Source organism: Oncorhynchus masou, chromosome 27, assembly GCF_036934945.1.
Source record: "Oncorhynchus masou masou isolate Uvic2021 chromosome 27, UVic_Omas_1.1, whole genome shotgun sequence".
NCBI lineage: Eukaryota > Metazoa > Chordata > Actinopteri > Salmoniformes > Salmonidae > Oncorhynchus > Oncorhynchus masou.
The window spans coordinates 13,860,164-13,883,039 of NC_088238.1; the positions used below are offsets into that span (position 1 = coordinate 13,860,164).

General features: G+C 47.3%; 1 protein-coding gene across 1 annotated transcript in view; it reads left to right on the forward strand.

Annotated features, from left to right (window-relative positions):
- The window catches only part of LOC135515626 (plexin-A4-like), a 448,288-nt gene extending 427,832 nt beyond the window's left edge, over positions 1-20,456 (forward strand). Inside the window, 4 exon segments of the mRNA XM_064939255.1 lie at positions 573-742; positions 8,026-8,238; positions 15,723-15,873; positions 19,009-20,456. Coding sequence (XP_064795327.1) covers positions 573-742; positions 8,026-8,238; positions 15,723-15,873; positions 19,009-19,104 — 630 coding nt within the window. The 3' untranslated portion in view covers positions 19,105-20,456.
- Positions 20,457-22,876: the final 2,420 nt, after the last annotated feature.

The window sequence follows — 22,876 nt, forward strand, 5'->3', positions numbered from 1 at the left end:
TGTGTCTGTTACCCGATGTGTCTGATACCGATGTGTCTGTTACCGATGTGTCTGATACCGATGTGTCTGTTCCCGATGTGTCTGACGATGTGTCTGTACCGATGTGTCTGTTATGTGTCTGTTACCGATGTGTCTGTTACCGATGTGTCTGTTACCGATGTGTCTGATACCGATGTGTCTGATACCGATGTGTCTGATGTCTGTCCTGTTATGTGTCTGACCGATGTGTCTGTTACCGATGTGTCTGATACCGATGTGTCTGTTACCGATGTGTCTGATACCGATGTGTCTGTTACCGATGTGTCTGTTACCGATGATACCGATGTACCGATGTGTGTGTCTGTTACCGATGTGTCTGTTACCGATGTGTCTGATACCGATGTGTCTGACACCGATGTGTCTGTTACCGATGTGTCTGATACCGATGTGTCTGTTACCGACTGTTACCGATGTGTCTGTTACCGATGTGTCTGACACCATGTGTCTGCACCAGTGTTGACACACCTGTCGCCATTCTCTCTGTCTTTGTGTGTGTTGTCTGTCGCTCACTGCTGATCTCTCTGCTTCCACAGGGCACTTTACAGAAGTTTGTGGACGACCTGTTTGAGACCATCTTCAGCACGGCCCACCGAGGCAGCGCCCTGCCCCTGGCCATCAAGTACATGTTTGACTTCCTGGATGAGCAGGCTGACAAGCACAGCATCCATGACCCGCATGTCAGACACACATGGAAAAGCAACTGGTGAGACACTGGCGACATCTGGCCTTTTCTGTTGTTTTACTGTGTACTGTGCTAACAGGTTAACATTGGAAGTGTACCTGGCAACCCCCCCCTCCACACACACACATGTACCTGTACCTACAGACACACACACACACACATGTACCTGTACCCACAGACACATACACACACGTACCTGTACCTACAGACACATACACACGCACCTGTACCTACAGACACATACACACACACATGTACCTGTACCAACAGACACACACACACACACACATACACAGACACATGTACACTCTTGTATACACACACACACACACATATACACATGGAAGTTTATCAGAGAGAAGATGGCACTGCCTTAAATATGTCTCCCTGCTCCACCACCACCACCATGCCTACTGAATGAACCATGGAGTGTGTGAACAATCTTCATTAAATCCAATGACGAAGAGCTAATCCCACAGGCAACCAATCAGGGCAGCCAGCTCTGACATTACCATGGTGACCGACCGGGAACGAGCCGCCCGTCGTCGCCAGGGCGAGGAAACCAGGGGAGGCTAGGTGAAGGAAGTGGACTCCAAATGAATATCCTCTGATTAATTTAGACCTGTGTCCCCCTCCTGAAGGGGTGGCAGGGTTAAATAACCTGGAGTGGATTAGAATGAGGGAAAGAGGAAGAGAGGAGGAGAGGAGGGGGTGGAGGAGAAGAGGAAATGGACTCAGTGGGAGTTAAACACCACGCTAATAACTCATTAGCCCCTGGCCTTCGCCATGGTCCCATCATGCATCACTCAGCTCCGGCCCAAAGGACCATGGGGCTGGGAATTGATTTGTGGGGCAGTCGGCCGGAGGAGAGTGGAGAGAGAGGGGGAAAGAGAGACTATTTACTTCATGGTCCTAATTTGTATCCTTTCCAGTGTCTGCGTTATTGCACCATTTGCAAAAGAGCGTGTTAAGTGTTTTCCAAGAGCTCTGTAGGTCGCTCTTACAATAGACATTAATGCAATCACTCTCGCAAGAGGGGAAACGTTAAACAGTCCTTTATCATAACACACTGGTAACGCTTACACAACGCTTAGTGCCTTCTGCACCCAGCCAGCTCAGAGCACCATGTCCCCTGTTCTACACCAAGCAGTGGGGACATATCCTTCAAACCAGATTAGTAAATACACCCAGCCAGCTCAGAGCACCATGTCCCCTGTTCTCCACCAAGCAGTGGGGACATATCCTTCAAACCAGATTAGTAAATACACCCAGCCAGCTCAGAGCACCATGTCCCCTGTTCTCCACCAAGCAGTGGGGACATATCCTTCAAACCAGATGAGTAAATACACCCAGCCAGCTCAGAGCACCATGTCCCCTGTTCTCCACCAAGCAGTGGGGACATATCCTTCAAACCAGATGAGTAAATACACCCAGCCAGCTCAGAGCACCATGTCCCCTGTTCTCCACCAAGCAGTGGGGACATATCCTTCAAACCAGATGAGTAAATACACCCAGCCAGCTCAGAGCACCATGTCCCCTGTTCTCCACCAAGCAGTGGGGACATATCCTTCAAACCAGATGAGTAAATACACCCAGCCAGCTCAGAGCACCATGTCCCCTGTTCTCCACCAAGCAGTGGGGACATATCCTTCAAACCAGATGAGTAAATACACCCAGCCAGCTCAGAGCACCATGTCCCCTGTTCTCCACCAAGCAGTGGGGACATATCCTTCAAACCAGATGAGTAAATACACCCAGCCAGCTCAGAGCACCATGTCCCCTGTTCTCCACCAAGCAGTGGGGACATATCCTTCAAACCAGATGAGTAAATACACCCAGCCAGCTCAGAGCACCATGTCCCCTGTTCTCCACCAAGCAGTGGGGACATATCCTTCAAACCAGATGATTCTCTGCCCTGTGTAATTCTCCAGCAGCAGAGATAGGTTGAAATAATCCATCCTAACCTGAGATTGAAATGGAGAGACACACAGCTGTGTGTGGTTTCCAAGAAACAATCCTGTCATTGTCATGTCTCTGGGTGAGAGTCTAGACTATTTTCTGTGCTGCAGTTATTCAAAGATATGTAGACCATGTTAGTAGACTCAATTCATGTGAGGCGTAGGTATAATAGGTATAATAGTTCCTAATAGGTATAATAGACAGTTTTTATTTGTTTAGGGTCGATAATAGTCTATTTTCCTGTCAGCCATATTGTTTGATTCCCAGAAGCAGGCTGGTACAGGAAGAGCCTCTGACAGACAGACCTTTCATCATCACTCAGTCTAGTGCATGGCTGACTGTGTGGTCATCCACCATGGTTGACTGTGTGGTCATCCACCATGGCTGACTGTGTGGTCATCCACCATGGCTGACTGTGTGGTCATCCACCATGGTTGACTGTGTGGTCATCCACCATGGCTGACTGTGTGGTCATCCACCATGGTGACTGATCCACCATGATCCACCATGGCTGATCCACCATGTTGTGGTCATCCACCATGGTTGACTGATCATCCACCATGGTGACTGGTCATCCACCATGGCTGACTGTGTGGTCATCCACCATGGTTGACTGTGCAATCATCCACTTGTGTGGTCATCCACCATGGTTGACTGTGTGATCATCCACCATGGTTGACTGTGTGATCATCCACCATGGTTGACTGTGTGGTCATCCACCATGGCTGACTGTGTGGTCATCCACCATGGTTGACTGTGTGATCATCCACCATTGGCTGACTGTGTGGTCATCCACCATGGTTGACTGACATCCACCATGGTGACTGGTCATCCACCATGGCTGACTGTGTGATCATCCACCATGGTTGACTGTGTGATCATCCACCATGGCTGACTGTGCGATCATCCACCATGGTTGACTGTGCGATCATCCACCATGGTTGACTGATCATCCACCATGGTTGACTGTGCGATCATCCACCATGGTTGACTGTGTGGTCATCCACCATGGTTGACTGTGTGATCATCCACCATGGTGACTGGTCATCCACCATGGTTGACTGTGTGGTCATCCACCATGGCTGACTGTGCGATCATCCACCATGGCTGACTGGTGTGGTCATCCACCATGGTTGACTGTGTGGTCATCCACCATGGCTGACTGTGCGATCATCCACCATGGTTGACTGTGCGATCATCCACCATGGTTGACTGTGCGATCATCCACCATGGTTGACTGTGCGATCATCCAACATGGTTGACTGTGTGATCATCCACCATGGTTGACTGTGTAATCATCCCACAGCATAGACGGCTGGTGGGAAGAGCTATAGGAGGACGGGCTCATTATAATAGCTGGAATGGAATACATGAAATGGTACCAAACATATCAACCACATGGAAACCACATGTTTGACTCTGTTCCATGGAATCCATTCCAGCCATTACAATGAGCCCATCCTCATATAGCTCCTCCCACCTGCCTCCTCTGTCCCCCAGCATATGACCTTTACTTGCCCTCCTCATTACTAATGGTTTGAGAGAGAGAGCGTATGTGGGGTGTGTGTGTGTGTTCATGCATTGTGCGTCTGTTTAAATACCTGTGCGAGTGCATGCCTTTCTGCATCAGTGTGTGTGTGTGTGTGTGTGTGTGTGTGTGTGTGTGTGTGTGTGTGTGTGTGTGTGTGTTTGAGTTAGACTCCTAGAGCTCCTCCAGATGGTATCTTTTGGATCAGCAGTCAGTGTGTCGACATCTCCCTCTCATCCTCTTTCTTCAGTGTGTGTTCCTTCAGCAAGCAGTGTTTTAATGACCAGCTTCTAGAGCAGACTGGCACACACATGCCCACATTGCACAGCACACACAACTCATCTGTGTCCTTAATCACATAAACCCACCACACTCTCCCAATGACAGCAGCAGACAGGAAGACACATCCCTCTGAAGGTTGACAGCGGAGATGTTACAGTGATATTACACTAAATCACATTCTCCATATAGACATTACATTCTACTTCTACCCAGCCTGAAATACAGGCTCCAGTATGAGTACCAGAACCATGGATCAGTATTGATCCAAGATTACACTGTTGTTTCATTTGATTTGTGGATATTGGGTCAATATTTACCTTTAATCCGTCCTCTTTCTGTGGAAACCAAGCGATTAGTCCTGCTGATGTTAGCTAGGCCAACACTCACTAGCCATGACAATGACCATAATGATAATACATTTTATTTGAAGTGCTTTTCAAGAAGCCCAAAGTCACTTTAGGGGGATTGGATGGTAATGGAACCACAAACCGACTGATCCTTCACCCCAAAATGCCAAACAAAAACCATTGACCTCAAAGTTCAACAACCCATACAACTCCATGCACAATGACAACTCCGAACTGCCCAACAAAAATGTATAATAACATTTACAGGATAAACCATAGGAGTTGGCAGGACCGCACAAACTGTTCTGGGACCTGGCTAATCACTCACTAGGCCTGGACAATACTCTGTAGTGTCGTGCCTCAGTGCTGTACACTCTCTCCTTCCCTGAGTAAAAGGGTTGTCCCTGTCTGACTGACCGTTGACAGATCACAGAGCCACATTCAGTATCTGAGTGAAGACTTTAGCTTCGTCTCTGTAAAGAAAAAAGCAGTGTCATAACTGCATTCAAACATCTTTAAAATACGTCAGAAGATGTGAGTTCCAAGGGCACAGTTGCTCTCCATATACCCCAATGTGTTTGGACTCATTGGATATGTTATATCTGATCAAACATCCAAGACAATGAAACGTCCCCCACAGACAACAATCAATGTAAAGTTGCACAACAACCAAATACCACTTGGGCAGAAGTCAGGTCTTCATTCATACCCGTGCCAGTCTAGCCTGGGCTTCCATCCTGGACACCACAGTATGAATAACATACTTTACAGTTTGGGGGAAAAGTTTTACAGTTTGGAGAAAAAGCTTTACAGTTTGGAGAAAAAGCTTTACAGTTTGGAGAAAAAGCTTTACAGTTTGGGGAAAAAGCTTTACAGTTTGAAGAAAAAGCTTTACAGTTTGGAGAAAAAGCTTTACAGTTTGGAGAAAAAGCTTTACAGTTTGGAGAAAAAGCTTTACAGTTTGGAGAAAAAGCTTTACAGTTTGGAGAAAAAGCTTTACAGTTTGGAGAAAAAGCTTTACAGTTTGGAGAAAAAGCTTTACAGTTTGGAGAAAAAAAGCTTTACAGTTTGGAAAAAAGCTTTACAGTTTGGGGAAAAAGCTTTACAGTTTGAAGAAAAAAAAGCTTTACAGTTTGGGGAAAAATCTTTACAGTTTGGGGAAAAAGCTTTACAGTTTGGAGAAAAAGCTTTACAGTTTGGAGAAAAAGCTTTACAGTTTGGAGAAAAACCTTTACAGTTTGGGGAAAAAGCTTTAACGTTTGGGGAAAAAGCTTTACAGTTTGGGGCAAAAGCTTTACAGTTTGGGGAAAAAGCTTTACAGTTTGGGGAAAAAGCTTTACAGTTTGGGGAAAAAGCTTTAAAATTTGGGGAAAAGTTAGGTTGTACGAAGGTATTGGCAGAACAATTGCCACACTGCAAGCACAGCTCTCTATCGTTTCCTAGTGATAATTTGTCAGATAAACCTGTATTGTGTCACATTCACTGAAATCTAAATATCATTATGGACCTGGCCCAGAAATAGAACAATAGACTCTTTAAATCTGACCTTTCCCCTCGGAAACCATCTAGACCTTAACCTAGTATTGGCCAGCTGCGCCAGATTGACGACAATCAAGACTTGCATCGCGGCGGTGTTAATATCCTTTGATCCGGCCGCTAATCCTAGAAGATTCGTCCAGATTAATTCAGAGTCATAATGCCAAGGTTCCCTTGCCAAATCCTCTTTTGTTAGGTCGTACAGCAGGTTGGGGGGTAGGACATGTCAGGAAAGGGGTTATTCAAATGTTTCAGTGTTTTTTTCTCTCTCCTCCCTGATGTTGCACACACAGTCGGTCCATCCTCGAGACTGCAGTGTCTTGCCGGTGTGGCTTTTGCCGCATCATCCAAAACCATGCTGCCCAGTTAATGAGAGAGAGAGAGAGAAGGAAGGAAATCTAAGCAATTCTCAGTCCTGTCTTTATACCACCTGATCTGTAACACACACTAGCACCTGGGCTCCCTCCCTTCATTCGTTCCAAGGCCAACAAATAAACAGACTTGTGTTTTGATTATTCTAGACAGGCATGGAATGGGCCGCATGTCTAAACAAGGCAATATGAACCGTGTTGGTGTGAAGCCCCCAGACACAGCTGGAAACCATGAAGCCCTGGCGTTGCCTGCTTTTAAGATTAGGGCTTTATTAAATCGCGCAAACATCAAATAGAACGCGTCAGCAACAAGCCGTGTACTAGATTGCAAAGTGAATGGGTCCTCATTCCCTTCTGCCACTGAATGTGTTAGCTCAGACCCACCACACCCACCGGCTGGCTTTAACCAATGTGAGTTGTTGTATGTTCAGGGATGTAATCTGCTTGGATTTGGATTTGTACAAGGATTGTTATTTAAGTCTGAATGTAGAAAATCACCTTAATGTCTTCTGTTTCATTTTGTTGTGTTCTGCCACAGAGAGGCATTCCTAGAAATGTACCTGGTGTATGTTATGGTAATAGACTGTTCTCTGTCCCCTGTAAGGCCAGGGTGTTGTGTTTACATGATGTCTCCTCTAAGGTTCTGAGCCCATGATATTCCCTCTAAGGTTCTGACGTTCCAGGATGACATGATATTCCCTAACTCTCTCTGTCTCTCCCCAATAGCCCACCTCTAAGGTTCTGACGTTCCAGGATGACATGATATTCACTAACTCTCTCTGTCTCTCCCCAATAGCCTACCTCTGAGGTTCTGACGTTCCAGGATGACATGATATTCACTAACTCTCTCTGTCTCTCCCCAATAGCCCACCTCTAAGGTTCTGACGTTCCAGGATGACATGATATTCACTAACTCTCTCTGTCTCTCCCCAATAGCCCACCTCTAAGGTTCTGAATAGCCCACCTCTAAGGTTCTGACGTTCCAGGATGACATGATATTCACTAACTCTCTCTGTCTCTCCCCAATAGCCCACCTCTAAGGTTCTGACGTTCCAGGATGACATGATATTCATGATATTCTGACGTTCCACTAACTCTCTCTCTGTCTCTCCCCAATAGCCCACCTCTAAGGTTCTGACGTTCCAGGATGACATGATATTCCAGGATGACATGGATGACATTCACTAACTCTCTCTGTCTCTCCCCAATAGCCTACCTCTAAGGTTCTGACGTTCCAGGATGACATGATATTCACTAACTCTCTCTGTCTCTCCCCAATAGCCTACCTCTGAGGTTCTGGGTGAACGTGATCAAGAACCCCCAGTTTGTGTTCGACATCCACAAGAGCAGCATCACGGACGCCTGTCTGTCTGTGGTGGCCCAGACCTTCATGGACTCCTGCTCTACCTCAGAACACCGCCTGGGCAAGGACTCCCCCTCCAACAAGCTGCTCTATGCCAAGGACATCCCCAGTTACAAGAGCTGGGTGGAGAGGTGAGAGGATGATGGGATGGGTGTGTGTTTGTGAGGGGTAGGGGGTGGTTTGCGGAGTTTGTGTACTGTGTGTGTGAGGTGAGGCGAGGGGGCTGGTTTGGTGTGTGTGAGTTGGGGGGGCTGGTTTGGTGTGTGTGTGTGTGTGTGTGTGTGTGTGTGTGAGTTGGAGGGGCTGGTTTGGGATGTGTGTGTGTGTGTGTGCGTGTGCGTGTGTGTGTGTGTGTAACTGTGTAACAGCATGTCTCCCTCTCTCTCTTTTCCAGTTTCTATATAGACCTACATGTGAGTGTAACATGAGAGGACAGTTCATCATGTGGTTCTGTCGTCCTATAGATGTGTGCCAGCCATTTTATCCATAAACATCCCTGATAGACTGTAGTCTGCCCCTTGTCTCATAAGTACACACAGTAGGGCTGTAGTGTTGTGATCCCTGGGCCATGGAGGAGACTCCAAATGAAAACCCACTGGGAATGGATGGCAGTGCCTCCTAATGCTGGAGAGGTAGAGGGGAGACAGGCACAGACAGAGAGCCACAGTGAGTTGTCTGTCCTGCCCAGGTACACCCATGTGTGTGTGCAGTTAGGAGATTACCACTGCACAGCAGTAGTGGTGGTCATTTGTCCAAATTAGAGTTGTATTCCATTTATTTGGTCAGTGGTAGAGTGCTGAATAAAAGATGGGCTTGTGAAGTGGTTCCAAAGTATTTCTGTGTTAGTGCTCAGCACCAGCCGCAGGACAGGGATGTACTGTATGTGTATGTACTGTATTACTGAAACCCAACGAGGATTTTTGTCTAGGATCGTATTCATCAGGCTGAGTGTATGTGTGAATGTGTGCTGGGACACTGTGTGTGTGTGTGTCAGAATGTGCGTGTGTGTTTTATATTAACGGTGCATGATCTATATGATCAAGGCTCCAGCCACCCTAGTCATAGACTGTTCTCTCTGCTACCGCACGGCAAGTGGTACCGGAGCGCCAAGTCGAGGCCCAAAAGGCTTCTGAACAGCTGCTATCCCCAAGCCATAAGACTCCTGAACAGCTAATCAGAGGGCTACCCAGACCCCTCTTTTACGCTGCTGCTACTCTCTGTTTATAATCTATGCATAGTCACTTTTACTCCACCTACAGGTACATATTACCTCAATTACCTCAACTAACTGGTTCCCCCACACATTGACTCTGTACTGGTACCCCCTGTATATAGTCTCACTTGTTTATGTGATGAATACAATTTGATTTGATTTGATTTGCTCTTATAGTTAGTCCCAGTGATATATAGATGGGTTATCTTATAGTTAGTCCCAGTGATATATAGATGGGCTATCTTATAGTTAGTCCCAGTGATATATAGATGGGTTATCTTATAGTTAGTCCCAGTGATCTATAGATGGGTTATCTTATAGTTAGTCCCAGTGATATATAGATGGGTTATCTTATAGTTAGTCCCAGTAATATATAGATGGGTTATCTTATAGTTAGTCCCAGTGATATATAGATGGGTTATCTTATAGTTACTCCCCTTCAGAGGATGGTTGCTTATGGTTGTTTGCTGCTTTAAATATGGATGAGACAGTTTAGCATAAGGACTTGATCAATCCACAGCGCTGAAGAGCAGGCGCTACAGTGCAATAGAAATGTAAAGGCAGTGTTCCCAGGTTAGCTGAGACTGCATTTACAGTAAACCCTGCACATGTGGGCTCAATAGGAAATGACCTTTCAATTTCAATCGCACTATAGCACTGAACTTCAGCGATACAGATTGAAGCCCTTAGTCTTCACGAGGCCTGGCAGTCCACGGGACAGAGGTGTGTGGAGTGTGATTGTGTGGATTTGAGTAGGGCTCAGGTAGGGATGCGTGGTTGTGATGTGTTGCAATACAAAGGTTCAATGGGCCTACTGTACGTACAGTAGTATCAGACCATCTGTGTCATTATCTCTGTTGACCCAGGTGCTATTCATTATTTGGACAGGAAATGTTCAATTCAAATGTTCAATCAACCTCAATTAAAAACAAACAGGGTATACAGACAGAGAACATCATAGGAGGCTGATGAGGGAGGGATAGGAACAATCAGACAGAGATTATACATCATAGGATTAAAAAACAAACAGGGTATGCAGACAGAGATTATACATCATAGGAGGCTGGTGAGGGAGGGATAGAAACACACAGGGTATGAGATTATACATCATAGGACAGAGGGATTATGCAGACAGAGATTATACATCATAGGAGGCTGGTGAGGGAGGGATAGAAACACACAGGGTATACAGACAGAGATTCTATACATCATAGGAGGCTGATGAGGGAGGGATAGAAACACACAGGGTATGCAGACAGAGATTATACATCATAGGAGGCTGATGAGGGAGGGATAGAAACACACAGGGTATGCAGACAGAGATTATACATCATAGGAGGCTGATGAGGGAGGGATAGAAACACACAGGGTATACAGACAGAGATTATACATCATAGGAGGCTGGTGAGGGAGGGATAGAAACACACAGGGTATGCAGACAGAGATTCTACATCATAGGAGGCTGATGAGGGAGGGATAGAAACACACAGGGTATACAGACAGAGATTCTACATCATAGGAGGCTGGTGAGGGAGGGATAGAAACACACAGGGTATACAGACAGAGATTATACATCATAGGAGGCTGGTGAGGGAGGGATAAAAACATAGGAGGCTGGTGAGGGAGGGATAAAAACACACAGGGTATGCAGACAGAGATTATACATCATAGGAGGCTGGTGAGGGAGGGATAGAAACACACAGGGTATGCAGACAGAGATTATACATCACAGGAGGCTGGTGAGGGGAGGACGGCTGACAATAATGTCCAGAACAGAGCAAATGGAATGTCATCAAACACCTAGTAACCATGGAAATCATGTGTTTGATGGATTTGATACCATTCCTCTGATTCCTCTCCAGTCATTACCACGAGCCCGTTCTCCCATATTAAGGTGCCACCAACCTCCTGTGTTCTACATGTTGACATTCTCAGAACCAAACCACAATTGTAAAGACAAGGGAATCATGGGTAGTGTAGTTCTCTGTAAAGATGAATCACTACTATTTAACTGAAAGCAGCCGTGCCAATCTAGAGGTTGTTAAGCTTCATATCAACGTGTTCCTGTTAGCGTTCCTGTTAGCGTTCCCTGCTCTTGTCTTGCGACTTGGGCGCGTGAGGTGATTACTGATAAGGACCCGTTTCACAGGCTGAGTCTGACCTGCAGCTAGTGAGTAAACTGTTGACGTGTCATGTGGCATTAGGAGCGGGAGATGCTGACGGGGTTCGGCAGCCGTGGGAGATCGGGAAAGTGATACGATTCTAATCAGAGACTTCCTGTCCACACTGAAGCCATGTGACGGTCCTATTACCTGTGGACCAGTTGGCGTTTATTTCTGAAGCATAAAAGTCTGTGAAGGAAGTTTTCATGTCTAAGGTCAGGAGTCTTTGCAGAAAATCCACATTAGCATCCACATGATTCTGAGATGTTTCTATAGGTGATGTTTAGTTGATCAATCCATATTTTGTGAGATCTAATTTAGTGTAATTGTAGTATGATTAGTCCCTCCACGTCATTGACATCAATCTTAATTAACAAATTAAATCTCAAAATAGTGTGTATAAACCCAGCAGTGCTTACATCTCACAATCAGGATAGGCAAATTAGATCTCACAGTCTTGTTGATTGGCAAAGCCTACCTGAAGGTTGTGATGTGCATTGAGACCATCAGCATATTCACACAATTTAATTTGCCCATCTATATACAATTGACCCTTCGCTAAGCACTGTCCATGAATTTTGGCCAACCAATCGCAGCTCTATAATGGATAGCAACTGTCATCGAGTCCAACACCTGAGACAAGCTCAAGTCTCTCCCCACACTCTTCCTTCTCTCATCTCTCTCCCCACTCTCCCTTCCTCCTCTCTCCCAACTCTCCCTTCCTCCTCTCCCCCACTCTCCCATTCCTCCCTCCCCACTCTCCCTTCCTCCTCTCTCCCCACTCTCCCTTCCTCCTCTCTCCCAACTCCGTTCCTCCTCCCTCCCAACTCCCCTCCTCCCTCCCAACTCCCCTCCCCCTCTCTCCCCACTCTCCCCCCCACTCCCTTCCCCCTCTCCCCCACTCTCCCTTCCTCCTCTCTCCCAACTCCGTTCCTCCTCCCTCCCTCCCCACTCCCCTCCCCCTCTCTCCCCACTCTCTCCCCACTCCCTTCCCCCTCTCTCCCCACTCCCTTCCCCCTCTCTCCCCACTCCCTTCCCCCTCTCTCCCCACTCCCTTCCCCCTCTCTCCCCACTCTCCCTTCCTCCTCTCTCCCAACTCCCTTCCCCCTCCCTCCCAACTCCCCTCCCCCTCTCTCCCCACTCTCTCCCCACTCCCTTCCCCCTCTCTCCCCACTCCCTTCCCCCTCTCTCCCAACTCCCTCTCCCTCTCTCCCCACTATTGCTTCACTCTTTCTTCCCACTCTCTCTCTTCCCCCCCCCCCACACACACACACACACACAAAATCTGTAACACACACATCCACCGGTCTTCAACTCTGCTTCCAATCCAGCCCGACAGACACTTCAGTCACTCCGTGTAAAAACACTTCAAAGAGACAGACTGCAAAGTTTAACTAAAGAAGGAAGGCGGAGTGAGAGGAATACTCAGGCACAAATACATGTCTTCCTGTGATTTCTCCTCCGTTCTACATCTTCATAAGCGCTGTGGAGGTTAGCGGTTATTGTAGAGGGGTAGCAGCACCATAATGGAAGCCTATAGCTTGGTCATGGTACGTTTGGGGATCAGGCAGTTTGCCTCTGGTCTTGTAGTGGAGCTGTGCCCCTCTGGGAAGACTCTACCTTAACATGTTATTACTGTATGACGTCCACAGAAAAGCAATCTGATATGATTTGACACAAGGAAGAAATCCTGTGGGTCTCGGCCGGTACATGAGTTCCTACAACTGTATCTCACTAACTCAGCACTTTTATGAAAGCTGACATCTTACAGGATCTAAGTTGTGTTGGGGTCTTGTTGATTTATGTCGCACTGGCACAATTTGATGGTTGGAGTGGTTTGAAAGGGTTGGACATGCATGTTCCCCCAGAGCCTCCAACTACAGACAGACTGTTTATATTCATTCCATTCAGTTGGAGAGGTATTTGAGGTGGGAATTAATTGGCCCCAGACAAGGACAAGTTCCTCAGACATGTCATATATGCAGTTCATTTGACCCTCTGCTCGGATGGGGGGGTGTAGACACAACTCCCCCCGGGGGGGTAGACCTCTGAACAGAAGGAGGCTGTTTACTGGATTTTGCATTTGTCTGCAAAAAAACAAATGTACACTTGTTACCATCCTGATTCTACCATTCATTGGATGTCAACATCAAGCATGGCAGGACCCAATTCCCCTAGCCTGATAACACATAACAAATACCAAATGTTCAATTCCCCTAGCCTGATAACACATAACAAATACCAAATGTTCAATTCCCCTAGCCTGATTAACAAATACCAAATGTTCAATTCCCCTAGCCTGATAACACATAACAAATACCAAATGTTCAATTCCCCTAGCCTGATAACACATAACAAATACCAAATGTTCAATTCCCCTAGCCTGATAACACATAACAAATACCAAATGTTCAATTCCCCTAGCCTGATAACACATAACAAATACCAAATGTTCAATTCCCCTAGCCTGATAACACATAACAAATACCAAATGTTCAATTCCAAGTGGACCGTGTGGCCAAGGGGTCGGCAACTAGATCCAGCTGCAGGACCATTTTTGTCGGAGCGGATGGTGGGGTGACCGTAACATAATTATAATCATTTCTACACTGCAAATTGACTACAACTAAGCCAATAAATAATGATATATATTGGAAAATAACAATTGGTTAAGTTGAGACATGATCACATACAAATATTTTTTTATTTTATTGCTGAATTCCAAAATGAATCTCTCTTGCGGGCCAGTTTTGGCCCGTGGGCTGCTGACCCCTGCTCTAGGTGTGTTTTCCACTATGTTTAGATCAAGTGTCTAAGAAAGGAGACGATTTGAAATTAGGCCCCACGTCGTCACCTAGAACCAGAGATGTCAGGTGGACCTGCTGTTTTACCTGGAGACAGAAATCCCTCTAATTTCCTTCCCCCTCTCAAACCCCACGACTCACTTTCTCCAATTGCCCTCCTGCCCTGCGCAGGTGGCCGAGGTACGTGTGAGTGGGTGTGACCTTCCTGTGACTTTCCTTACAATAAATAACCTGCAATGCCCACCTGTCGCGTAACCTGCTCTGTTAGATTAATAGCCTCGGTTTTCACACACCATACCACATACCACACATCACACCACACACCATACCACATACCACACATCACACCACACACCATACCACATACCACACATCACACCACACACCATACCACACTACACCACACACTATACCACACCACATGACACACCATACCACACCACAAACCATACCACACCACACCACACTACACCACACACTATACCACACCACATGACACACCATACCACACCACACACCATACCACACCACACACCATACCACACCACACACCATACCACACTACACCCCACACTTATCAGACTAAATTTGCGGTGTCCAGGAGCAGTTGTGGCGCCGGAATTAAACAGGAATGACCATCTTTAATGAAGGAGTTGACAGAGGGCCTCAGCTGCTGTTGACCCTGGCTGATTACTTCTCCTTTCCAGCCCTCTTTACCCTGATGCAGCTGAGAGCTTCCTGGAGACACAGTCTGTGTGTGTGAGAGGGGGGGGTTCACATACACTGCAAAGTGCCTTTGCAGCTTTTAGGCCATTTGTACGAGGGCGGCAGGTAGCCTAAGGGTTAAGAGCATTGGTTTGAAACCCTTAGCCAACAATGTGCAACAATGTGCAAAATATATCGATGTACCCTTGAGCAAGGCACCTAACCCTAATTGCTTTGGATAAGAGCGTCTGCTAAATTAGAAAAATGTAAATGTCTATAGAGTGTCAGGGCTGCTCAGACTGTGAAAAGTGATTGGGGACGAGACAACTGTCTCTAACATGATTCCTATTCTAGGCTCCCGAATGGCGCAGCGGTCAAAGGCACTTCATTTCAGTGCAAGAGGTGCCACTACAGACCCTGGTTCAATTCCAGGCTGTATCACAACCGGCCACAATTGGGAGTCACATAGGGCGGTGCACAATTGGCCCAGTGTCGTTAGGGTTTGGCCGGGGTAGGCCGTCTTTGTAAATAAGAATTTGTTCTTAACTGACTTGCCTGGTTAAATAAAGGTTCCATACACGATTCTAAAGGCTAAAACATCTGTCTTGAAACAACCCTGAAATAACACGTGACATTTAAATCCAAGAATAAAGCATTTTGGGGTGTATGTATGTAAATGTAGTGATTACACAGTTCACTAATACATTCTGCTGTGTGTGTTACCTCCACAGGTACTACTCAGACATCAGTAAGATGCCGGCCATCAGTGACCAGGACATGAATGCGTACCTGGCAGAGCAGTCCCGGATGCACATTAACGAGTTCAACAGCATGAGCTCCCTCAGTGAGATCTACTCCTACGTGGGCAAATACACAGAGGAGGTACGGCAACACACCGTGGACAAAAATCACACTTTATTCAAGACAGGCAGCAGTGTTCCATTTAGGACAGCCAGTCTTACACAGTTGGGTTTGCAGTTGAAATGTATTGTAGATGACGTGTAGGTTCAGACGATCTGGAAGATGTATGTAAAATACATTTATAAGCAACCCAGACGGCGTATATCAGCGGTTCTCCAACCTCTCCTGGAGGACTCCCAACCATGTCTTTGTTCTACTACAGAGAGAACACACTTCTCAGCTTAGATCATCAAGCCTTTCTGTCGTTGAATAATGCCGAGTTAAATTACATTATTTATTTATTTTAAATACAACAAAAAAAAGTTGTGGTAGTTCAGGTCTTCAACTAAATTGTGAGACGTTAAGGGGTCCCAGAGGAAAGGTTCCAGAAACACTGGCATACAGAAGCAACGTTTCTTGTATGTGCCATTACTCTGCCATTGTCAGCTGGTGTGTGAGGCTGACAATAACACAGTGTGACAGTAACACAGGGACTGGCTGTGTGGGGCTGACAGTAACACAGGGACTGGCTGTGTGTGGGGCTGACAGTAACACAGTAACACAGGGACTGGCTGTGTGGGGCTGACAGTAACACAGGGAACTGGCTGGCTGTGTGGGGCTGACAGTAACACAGGGACTGGCTGTGTGTGGGGCTGACAGTAACACAGGGACTGGCTGTGTGGGGCTGACAGTAACACAGGGACTGGCTGTGTGGGGCTGACAGTAACACAGGGACTGGCTGTGTGTGGGGCTGACAGTAACACAGGGACTGGCTGTGTGTGGCTGACAGTAACACAGGGACTGGCTGTGTGTGACAGGCTGACAGTAACACAGGGACTGGCTGTGTGTGGGGCTGACAGTAACACAGGGACTGGCTGTGTGTGGGCTGACAGTAACACAGGGACTGGCTGTGACTGGCTGGGTGAGGCTGACAGTAACACAGGGACTGGCTGTGTGTGGGGCTGACAGTAACACAGGGACTGGCTGTGTGTGGGGCTGACAGTAACACGTGAACTGGCTGCGTGTGGGGCTGACAGTAACACAGGGACTGGCTGTGTGTGAGGCTGACAGTAACACAGGGACTGGCTGTGTGTGGGGCTGACAGTAACACAGGGACTGGCTGTGTGTGGGGCTGACATTAACACAGGGACTGGCTGTGTGTGAACTGGCTGGCTGTGTGGGGCTGACAGTAACACAGGGACTGGCTGTGTGTGGGGCTGACAATAACACGTAACTGGCTGTGTGTGGGGCTGACAGGGGACTGGCTGTGTGTGGGGCTGACAGTAACACAGGGACTGTGTGTGGGGGCTGACATTAACACAGGGACTGGCTGTGTGTGGGGCTGACAGTAACACAGGGACTGGCTGTGAGTGGGGCTGACAGTAACACAGGGACTGGCTGTGTGTGGGGCTGACAGTAACACAGGGACTGGCTGTGTGTGGGGCTGATAGTAACACAGGGACTGGCTGTGTGTGGGGCTGACATTAACACAGGGACTGGCTGTGTGTGGGGCTGACAGCAACACGTGAACTGGCTGCGTGTGGGGCTGACAGTAACACAGGGACTGGCTGTGTGTGGGGCTGACAGTAACACAGGGACTGGCTGTGTGTGGGGCTGACAGTAACACAGGGACTGGCTGTGTGTGGGGCTGACAGTAACACAGGGACTGGCTGTGTGTGGGGCTGACAGTAACACAGGGACTGGCTGTGTGTGGGGCTGACAGTAACACAGGGACTGGCTGTGTGTGGGCTGACAGTAACACAGGGACTGTGTGTGTCTCTCTCTGTCAGATTGTGTGGGGCTGACAGTAACACAGGGGCTGGCTGTGTGTGTCTCTCTCTGTCAGATGTGTGGGGGCTGACAGTAACACAGGGACTGGCTGTGTGTGTCTCTCTCTGTCAGATTGTGTGTGGGGCTGACAGTAACACAGGGGCTGGCTGTGTGTGTCTCTCTCTGTCAGATTGTGTGTGGGGCTGACAGTAACACAGGGGCTGGCTGTGTGTGTCTCTCTCTGTCAGATTGTGTGTGGGGCTGACAGTAACACAGGGGCTGGCTGTGTGTGTCTCTCTCTGTCAGATTGTGTGTGGGGCTGACAGTAACACTGGGACTAGCTGTGTGTGGGGCTGACAGTAACACTGGGACTGGCTGTGTGTGGGGCTGACAGTAACACAGGGACTGGCTGTGTGTGGGGCTGACAGTAACACTGGGACTGGCTGTGTGTGGGACTGGCTGAGCTGACAGTAACACAGGGACTGGCTGCGTGTGGGGCTGACAGTAACATAGGGACTGGCTGTGTGGGCTGACAGTAACACTGGGACTGGCTGTGTGTGGGGCTGACAGTAACACTGGGACTGGCTGTGTGGGGCTGACAGTAACACTGGGACTGGCTGTGTGGAGCTGACAGCAACACGTGAACTGGCTGTGTGGAGCTGACAGTAACACAGGGACTGGCTGTGTGTGGGGCTGACAGTAACACAGGGACTGGCTGTGTGGGGCTGACAGTAACACTGGGACTGGCTGTGTGGGGCTGACAGTAACACAGGGACTGGCTGTGTGGGGCTGACAGCAACACGTGAACTGGCTGCGTGTGGGGCTGACAGTAACACTGGGACTGGCTGTGTGTGGGGCTGACAGTAACACAGGGACTGGCTGTGTGTGGGGCTGACAGTAACACTGGGACTGGCTGTGTGTGGGGCTGACAGTAACACAGGGACTGGCTGTGTGTGGGGCTGACAGTAACACAGGGACTGGCTGTGTGTGGGGCTGACAGTAACACAGGGACTGGCTGTGTGTGAGGCTGACAGTAACACAGGGACTGGCTGTGTGTGGGGCTGACAGTAACACAGGGACTGGCTGTGTGTGGGGCTGACAGTAACACAGGGACTGGCTGTGTGTGGGCTGACAGTAACACAGGGGCTGGCTGTGTGTGTCTCTCTCTGTCAGATTGTGTGTGGGGCTGACAGTAACACAGGGGCTGGCTGTGTGTGTCTCTCTCTGTCAGATTGTGTGTGGGGCTGACAGTAACACAGGGGCTGGCTGTGTGTGTCTCTCTCTGTCAGATTGTGTGTGGGGCTGACAGTAACACAGGGGCTGGCTGTGTGTGTCTCTCTCTGTCAGATTGTGTGCGCGCTGGAGCAGGACGACGCCGCCAGGAAACAGAGACTTTCCTTCAAGCTGGAGCAGGTGGTGGCCTTCATGAGCCTGGAGAGCTGAGGACCGCACTTCCCAGGGCGCACTGGGAGACCCGTCAGAAACCGAGCCGTGCCTGAGCAAAGACCTGTCCATCTATCTTCTCACCATCGTCATCAGCATCAGAACTCCTCTCCGTTTCAAAGACAACACATATTGTCCTGTTTTCTTCCTCCTCTTCCTCTTCCTCCTCTTCCTGACAAGTGTTTGGCATCTCATCTGCTCAGCTTCATAGAGCAGAGAAGACTGGCTGACGGACTGACTGAAGGGTCGGCAGAGCTTGGGACTGCTTTTCCCACCATGCAATGGGAGGGCCTCATCCCAGCGTTGCTGCGTAGAAGAGTCTGATAGAGGCGTGGTTGTTTGCCAGCTCGCCGTATCGGCATCATTTACACCGTAATGTTGGGGGAGAAACAAACATTCTATTTATGTTGCCTTTAAAAATAACACTGATGACAAAGTCTTTTGCCACCACAATGTTGGGAGTCAATTTGTTCAGACTTTCTGAACAGGATATTAGTCTATGAAACTACTACAGAGTCCCGATAATTGTAGTGCTATAGTCAACATCACATCAAACGTGGAAAAACAAAGTGGTATTATATAAATGAGGAAACCAAAATGACCACCTCGGAAGACAAAAAACGGAAGGTTTGCCTGGTTCACACTTCTTAAGATTGGGAAATAGGCAAACTACAGAATTGTTTTCTCAATGTAGCTTTGCGGTGCGTTTAAAGAAACTCTGATAGGGGCTGGGGAGAGTTAGTGCTTCTTGAATGTTCCTTTTTTTCCGAAAACCTGACTGACTTTGAAATCCAGAGAAGGACAGATTCCCCTTTGTGGCATCGGCATGAGTCTGCTCCCACCCACCCCTCCAAGTACCTCTATAGATAAAACAATCCTCATCTTCTGAATCCATGGCTTGTGTGGTACCTGCTCAATTATCCTGACTATTATAAGACTAATTAGTGGAGGACAGACCCAGGTCTGTCTGGTCCTCCTCTGTGACGAGAAGCACACATCCAACTCTTGACCACAGTGACCCGACAGCTCTGACACCTGGAACGGTCAGTCTGTCCCGTGTGTGCTGCTAACAGATGGAGGTCACTCGCCGGTCTATCAAAGCACACACACAAACAGATACACCCGGCAGCTGTCCAAGGCCTGTTCTGAGGGGAAGTCTACTGCTGATTCACCCTCTGATCACACTGTCTGAATACTAGGGGAGCTGACTGACATCTACTGAGAGGAGGAGAGGGACGCTTCACTAGAGCAGTCTTACCATGGACCCAGGCTTTCCACATGACAGAGACGGTGCGGTACTGCTTAAATGGGATCTGCTCTGCTGAGAGAGAGACCTTCTGTAAAGACTTGGGACGGGGGAATCAATTGATGGACATAACTGGTCAGCCGAAAAACCAAAGGAGCTTGACATTTTAAAAAGACAAAAAAGTTATTTAAAAACAATGTATTTAAAGGAAATGACACGGGAAAAGGATTTGGTGAAAGAAAAAGCCACCCCACAACAACAACTTAACCCTGTGTGATTTTCTGACCTCAGTGTGCCGAAGGGGGAGCCGCGGACGAGTCCCGCCCTCCTCCTCGCCGTCCCGGTTTCTTCCGTGTTTGGCACACCGTTTTTCTTCCCTCTTTGTCCGGTTTTCCACGTCAGTTTTTTTGCACAAGTGTGGAGACAGCTTCCATGCGGGAATCTCTGAGCGCTCTGGGTCGCTCATGTTGTGTGTTAGTGTAGTCGTCCTCCGCAGCCTTCTCCAAGCCTCAAAAAGCTGAAACTAGAGTGAGAAAAACAAGTCAACGTCATGTAGACGACCGGACACGGACATGAACAGACTTGTGGAATGTGATAACCTGGATGGGAGAGAGAGAGAGATGGAGAAACCCTCCTTTCCTTTAGACCTCTGACCTTTCTTTTGCCTTGACAACGTGCCCCATGTGGTGATGTGAATGTGTGGAGACCGCCCTCGGTCCACCTTCGGTCCTTATTGGCTTTTTAAGCGCATGTAAAACTTAAATTTAAAACAACAAAAAAAGAGGAAATAGAGAAAATAAGCCTTGCAAATGATGATGTGGATGTGTTCTTTTCTTTATTTTGCTTGGAAGAAAAATGTGGGAAAAAAGTGGATTGTTCATGTTAAAACTATAACTAACCGTGAAGGTGGAGCCTTTATCTCCCGTTCAGCCCATGCAAACCTCTCATTACCATGTCTTGTGAAAGTGTTAGACGCTAATAGGAATAAAGTGGTACCTTAAAATCCAATATATTATATACCCTTGCATGCTGACCTATTTGGATGTTATGAAACGGAACTGCCTTGCAATCAAATATATTTATCTACTGCTACTAGGAAACGTTTCAACGGTTCACAAACAAAACGGTTATTTTGAATTCTCATGGACTGATGTAGAACAATAACTCATGACTAAGTTTGAATTCATTCAGTCCTTTTGCTTAGTCCTTCCAGAGTAGATCGTCCTCTAACGCCCATCCATATACATGTTCCATTAGTTAGTGACCTTGTCAGTTCCAGAACCCTCAGGTTTTGGGTCTGGTAGACTAATTCTGCAGTGAGCTTCTTGCTCTTTTCTTGGCTGCTATTGCTTCTCTAGTGTCTGTCTGTGTTTCAACCGGAAACTATCTCCCCTAGCCTATAACCTTACCTTTTGGATTCTATTATTTTATCATTCAAAACAATGACATTTATTTTTGTAAGCCTAGGACTGGCTGCAAAGCTACCTTGTAAACATCTTATTGCAGCACCTGTTACTATAGTTGTGGATGTGTTTTTTAGATTCTGTTTTGACAGTTGTTTGATCTGAAGAGCTCAGTGCATAGGGAACTAGCATTAGGAGGGCTTTCGGGGTTCAATCAAAAAGTTTGCTCATACAAAACCCATGTATCACACAACATGCCTCATTATTGGAATCCTTATGGTCTTATGGGCTGTACAATACATTCAAGTCAATCACTTGTCTGGTAGTATCTGCTGTCCTTCGATTCTACTCCTACATCTAAAGGTGTTCTGCACAAACTTACTAAAAAGATACTGGTGGTTTTAACAAAAAAAACTCTCCTTTGGACAATTTCAAACGATTAAACATCTCTTGATGAACTCATCAAAGAGAAACAGGTGTCTGGAAGCTTCAATAACCACACAAGCTCTGATCCTGAAAGCTTCTGATTTACTTAGTTGATTGTGTTTTGTAAAATGTGTTTTATTTCCGTCACACCATCGCTGTCTAATGTATGAACCACATCTAATTCATCCTCAACTGAACTATCCAAAGGGGTGAGTTCTGTCAGTGGTTGGTATTCAGGTTCGAGGGGGTACATTCATGAACAGCGCGTTCTCTGGACGTTCTACACTGCCAACATGTTCAAACTGTTCACAAAGCTTGTGATCAAATAAACAATAAGAAAGAACTGAAAGGAATCTACTGTATTAATTCAGTCTGATGGAAAATCCCAGGTGAAACAGTTTGGAAATAAGACTAAACTTGGCAGGGACCTCAACGTTTAGGGGCCCTTGTTAGGTTTAGAGACTGTAAATTGACCCACTATTACCCATGTATTATATTCTCTAGCTACCCAAAGTTTCCTCCTCTCTAAGTCCATTGTTTTTATTTGGTGAAGAGAATGAATGTCCTAGAATCTCGTAGTGAATCTGCCCCCTGGTGTTGTAACATACGGCGTTTCCATTTTCCCCCATGTTCCCCGGCAACAAAGTTCGTCTGAGACTACTGACCCCTTTGTTGCCGAGGGACTCGATAAAGCTTC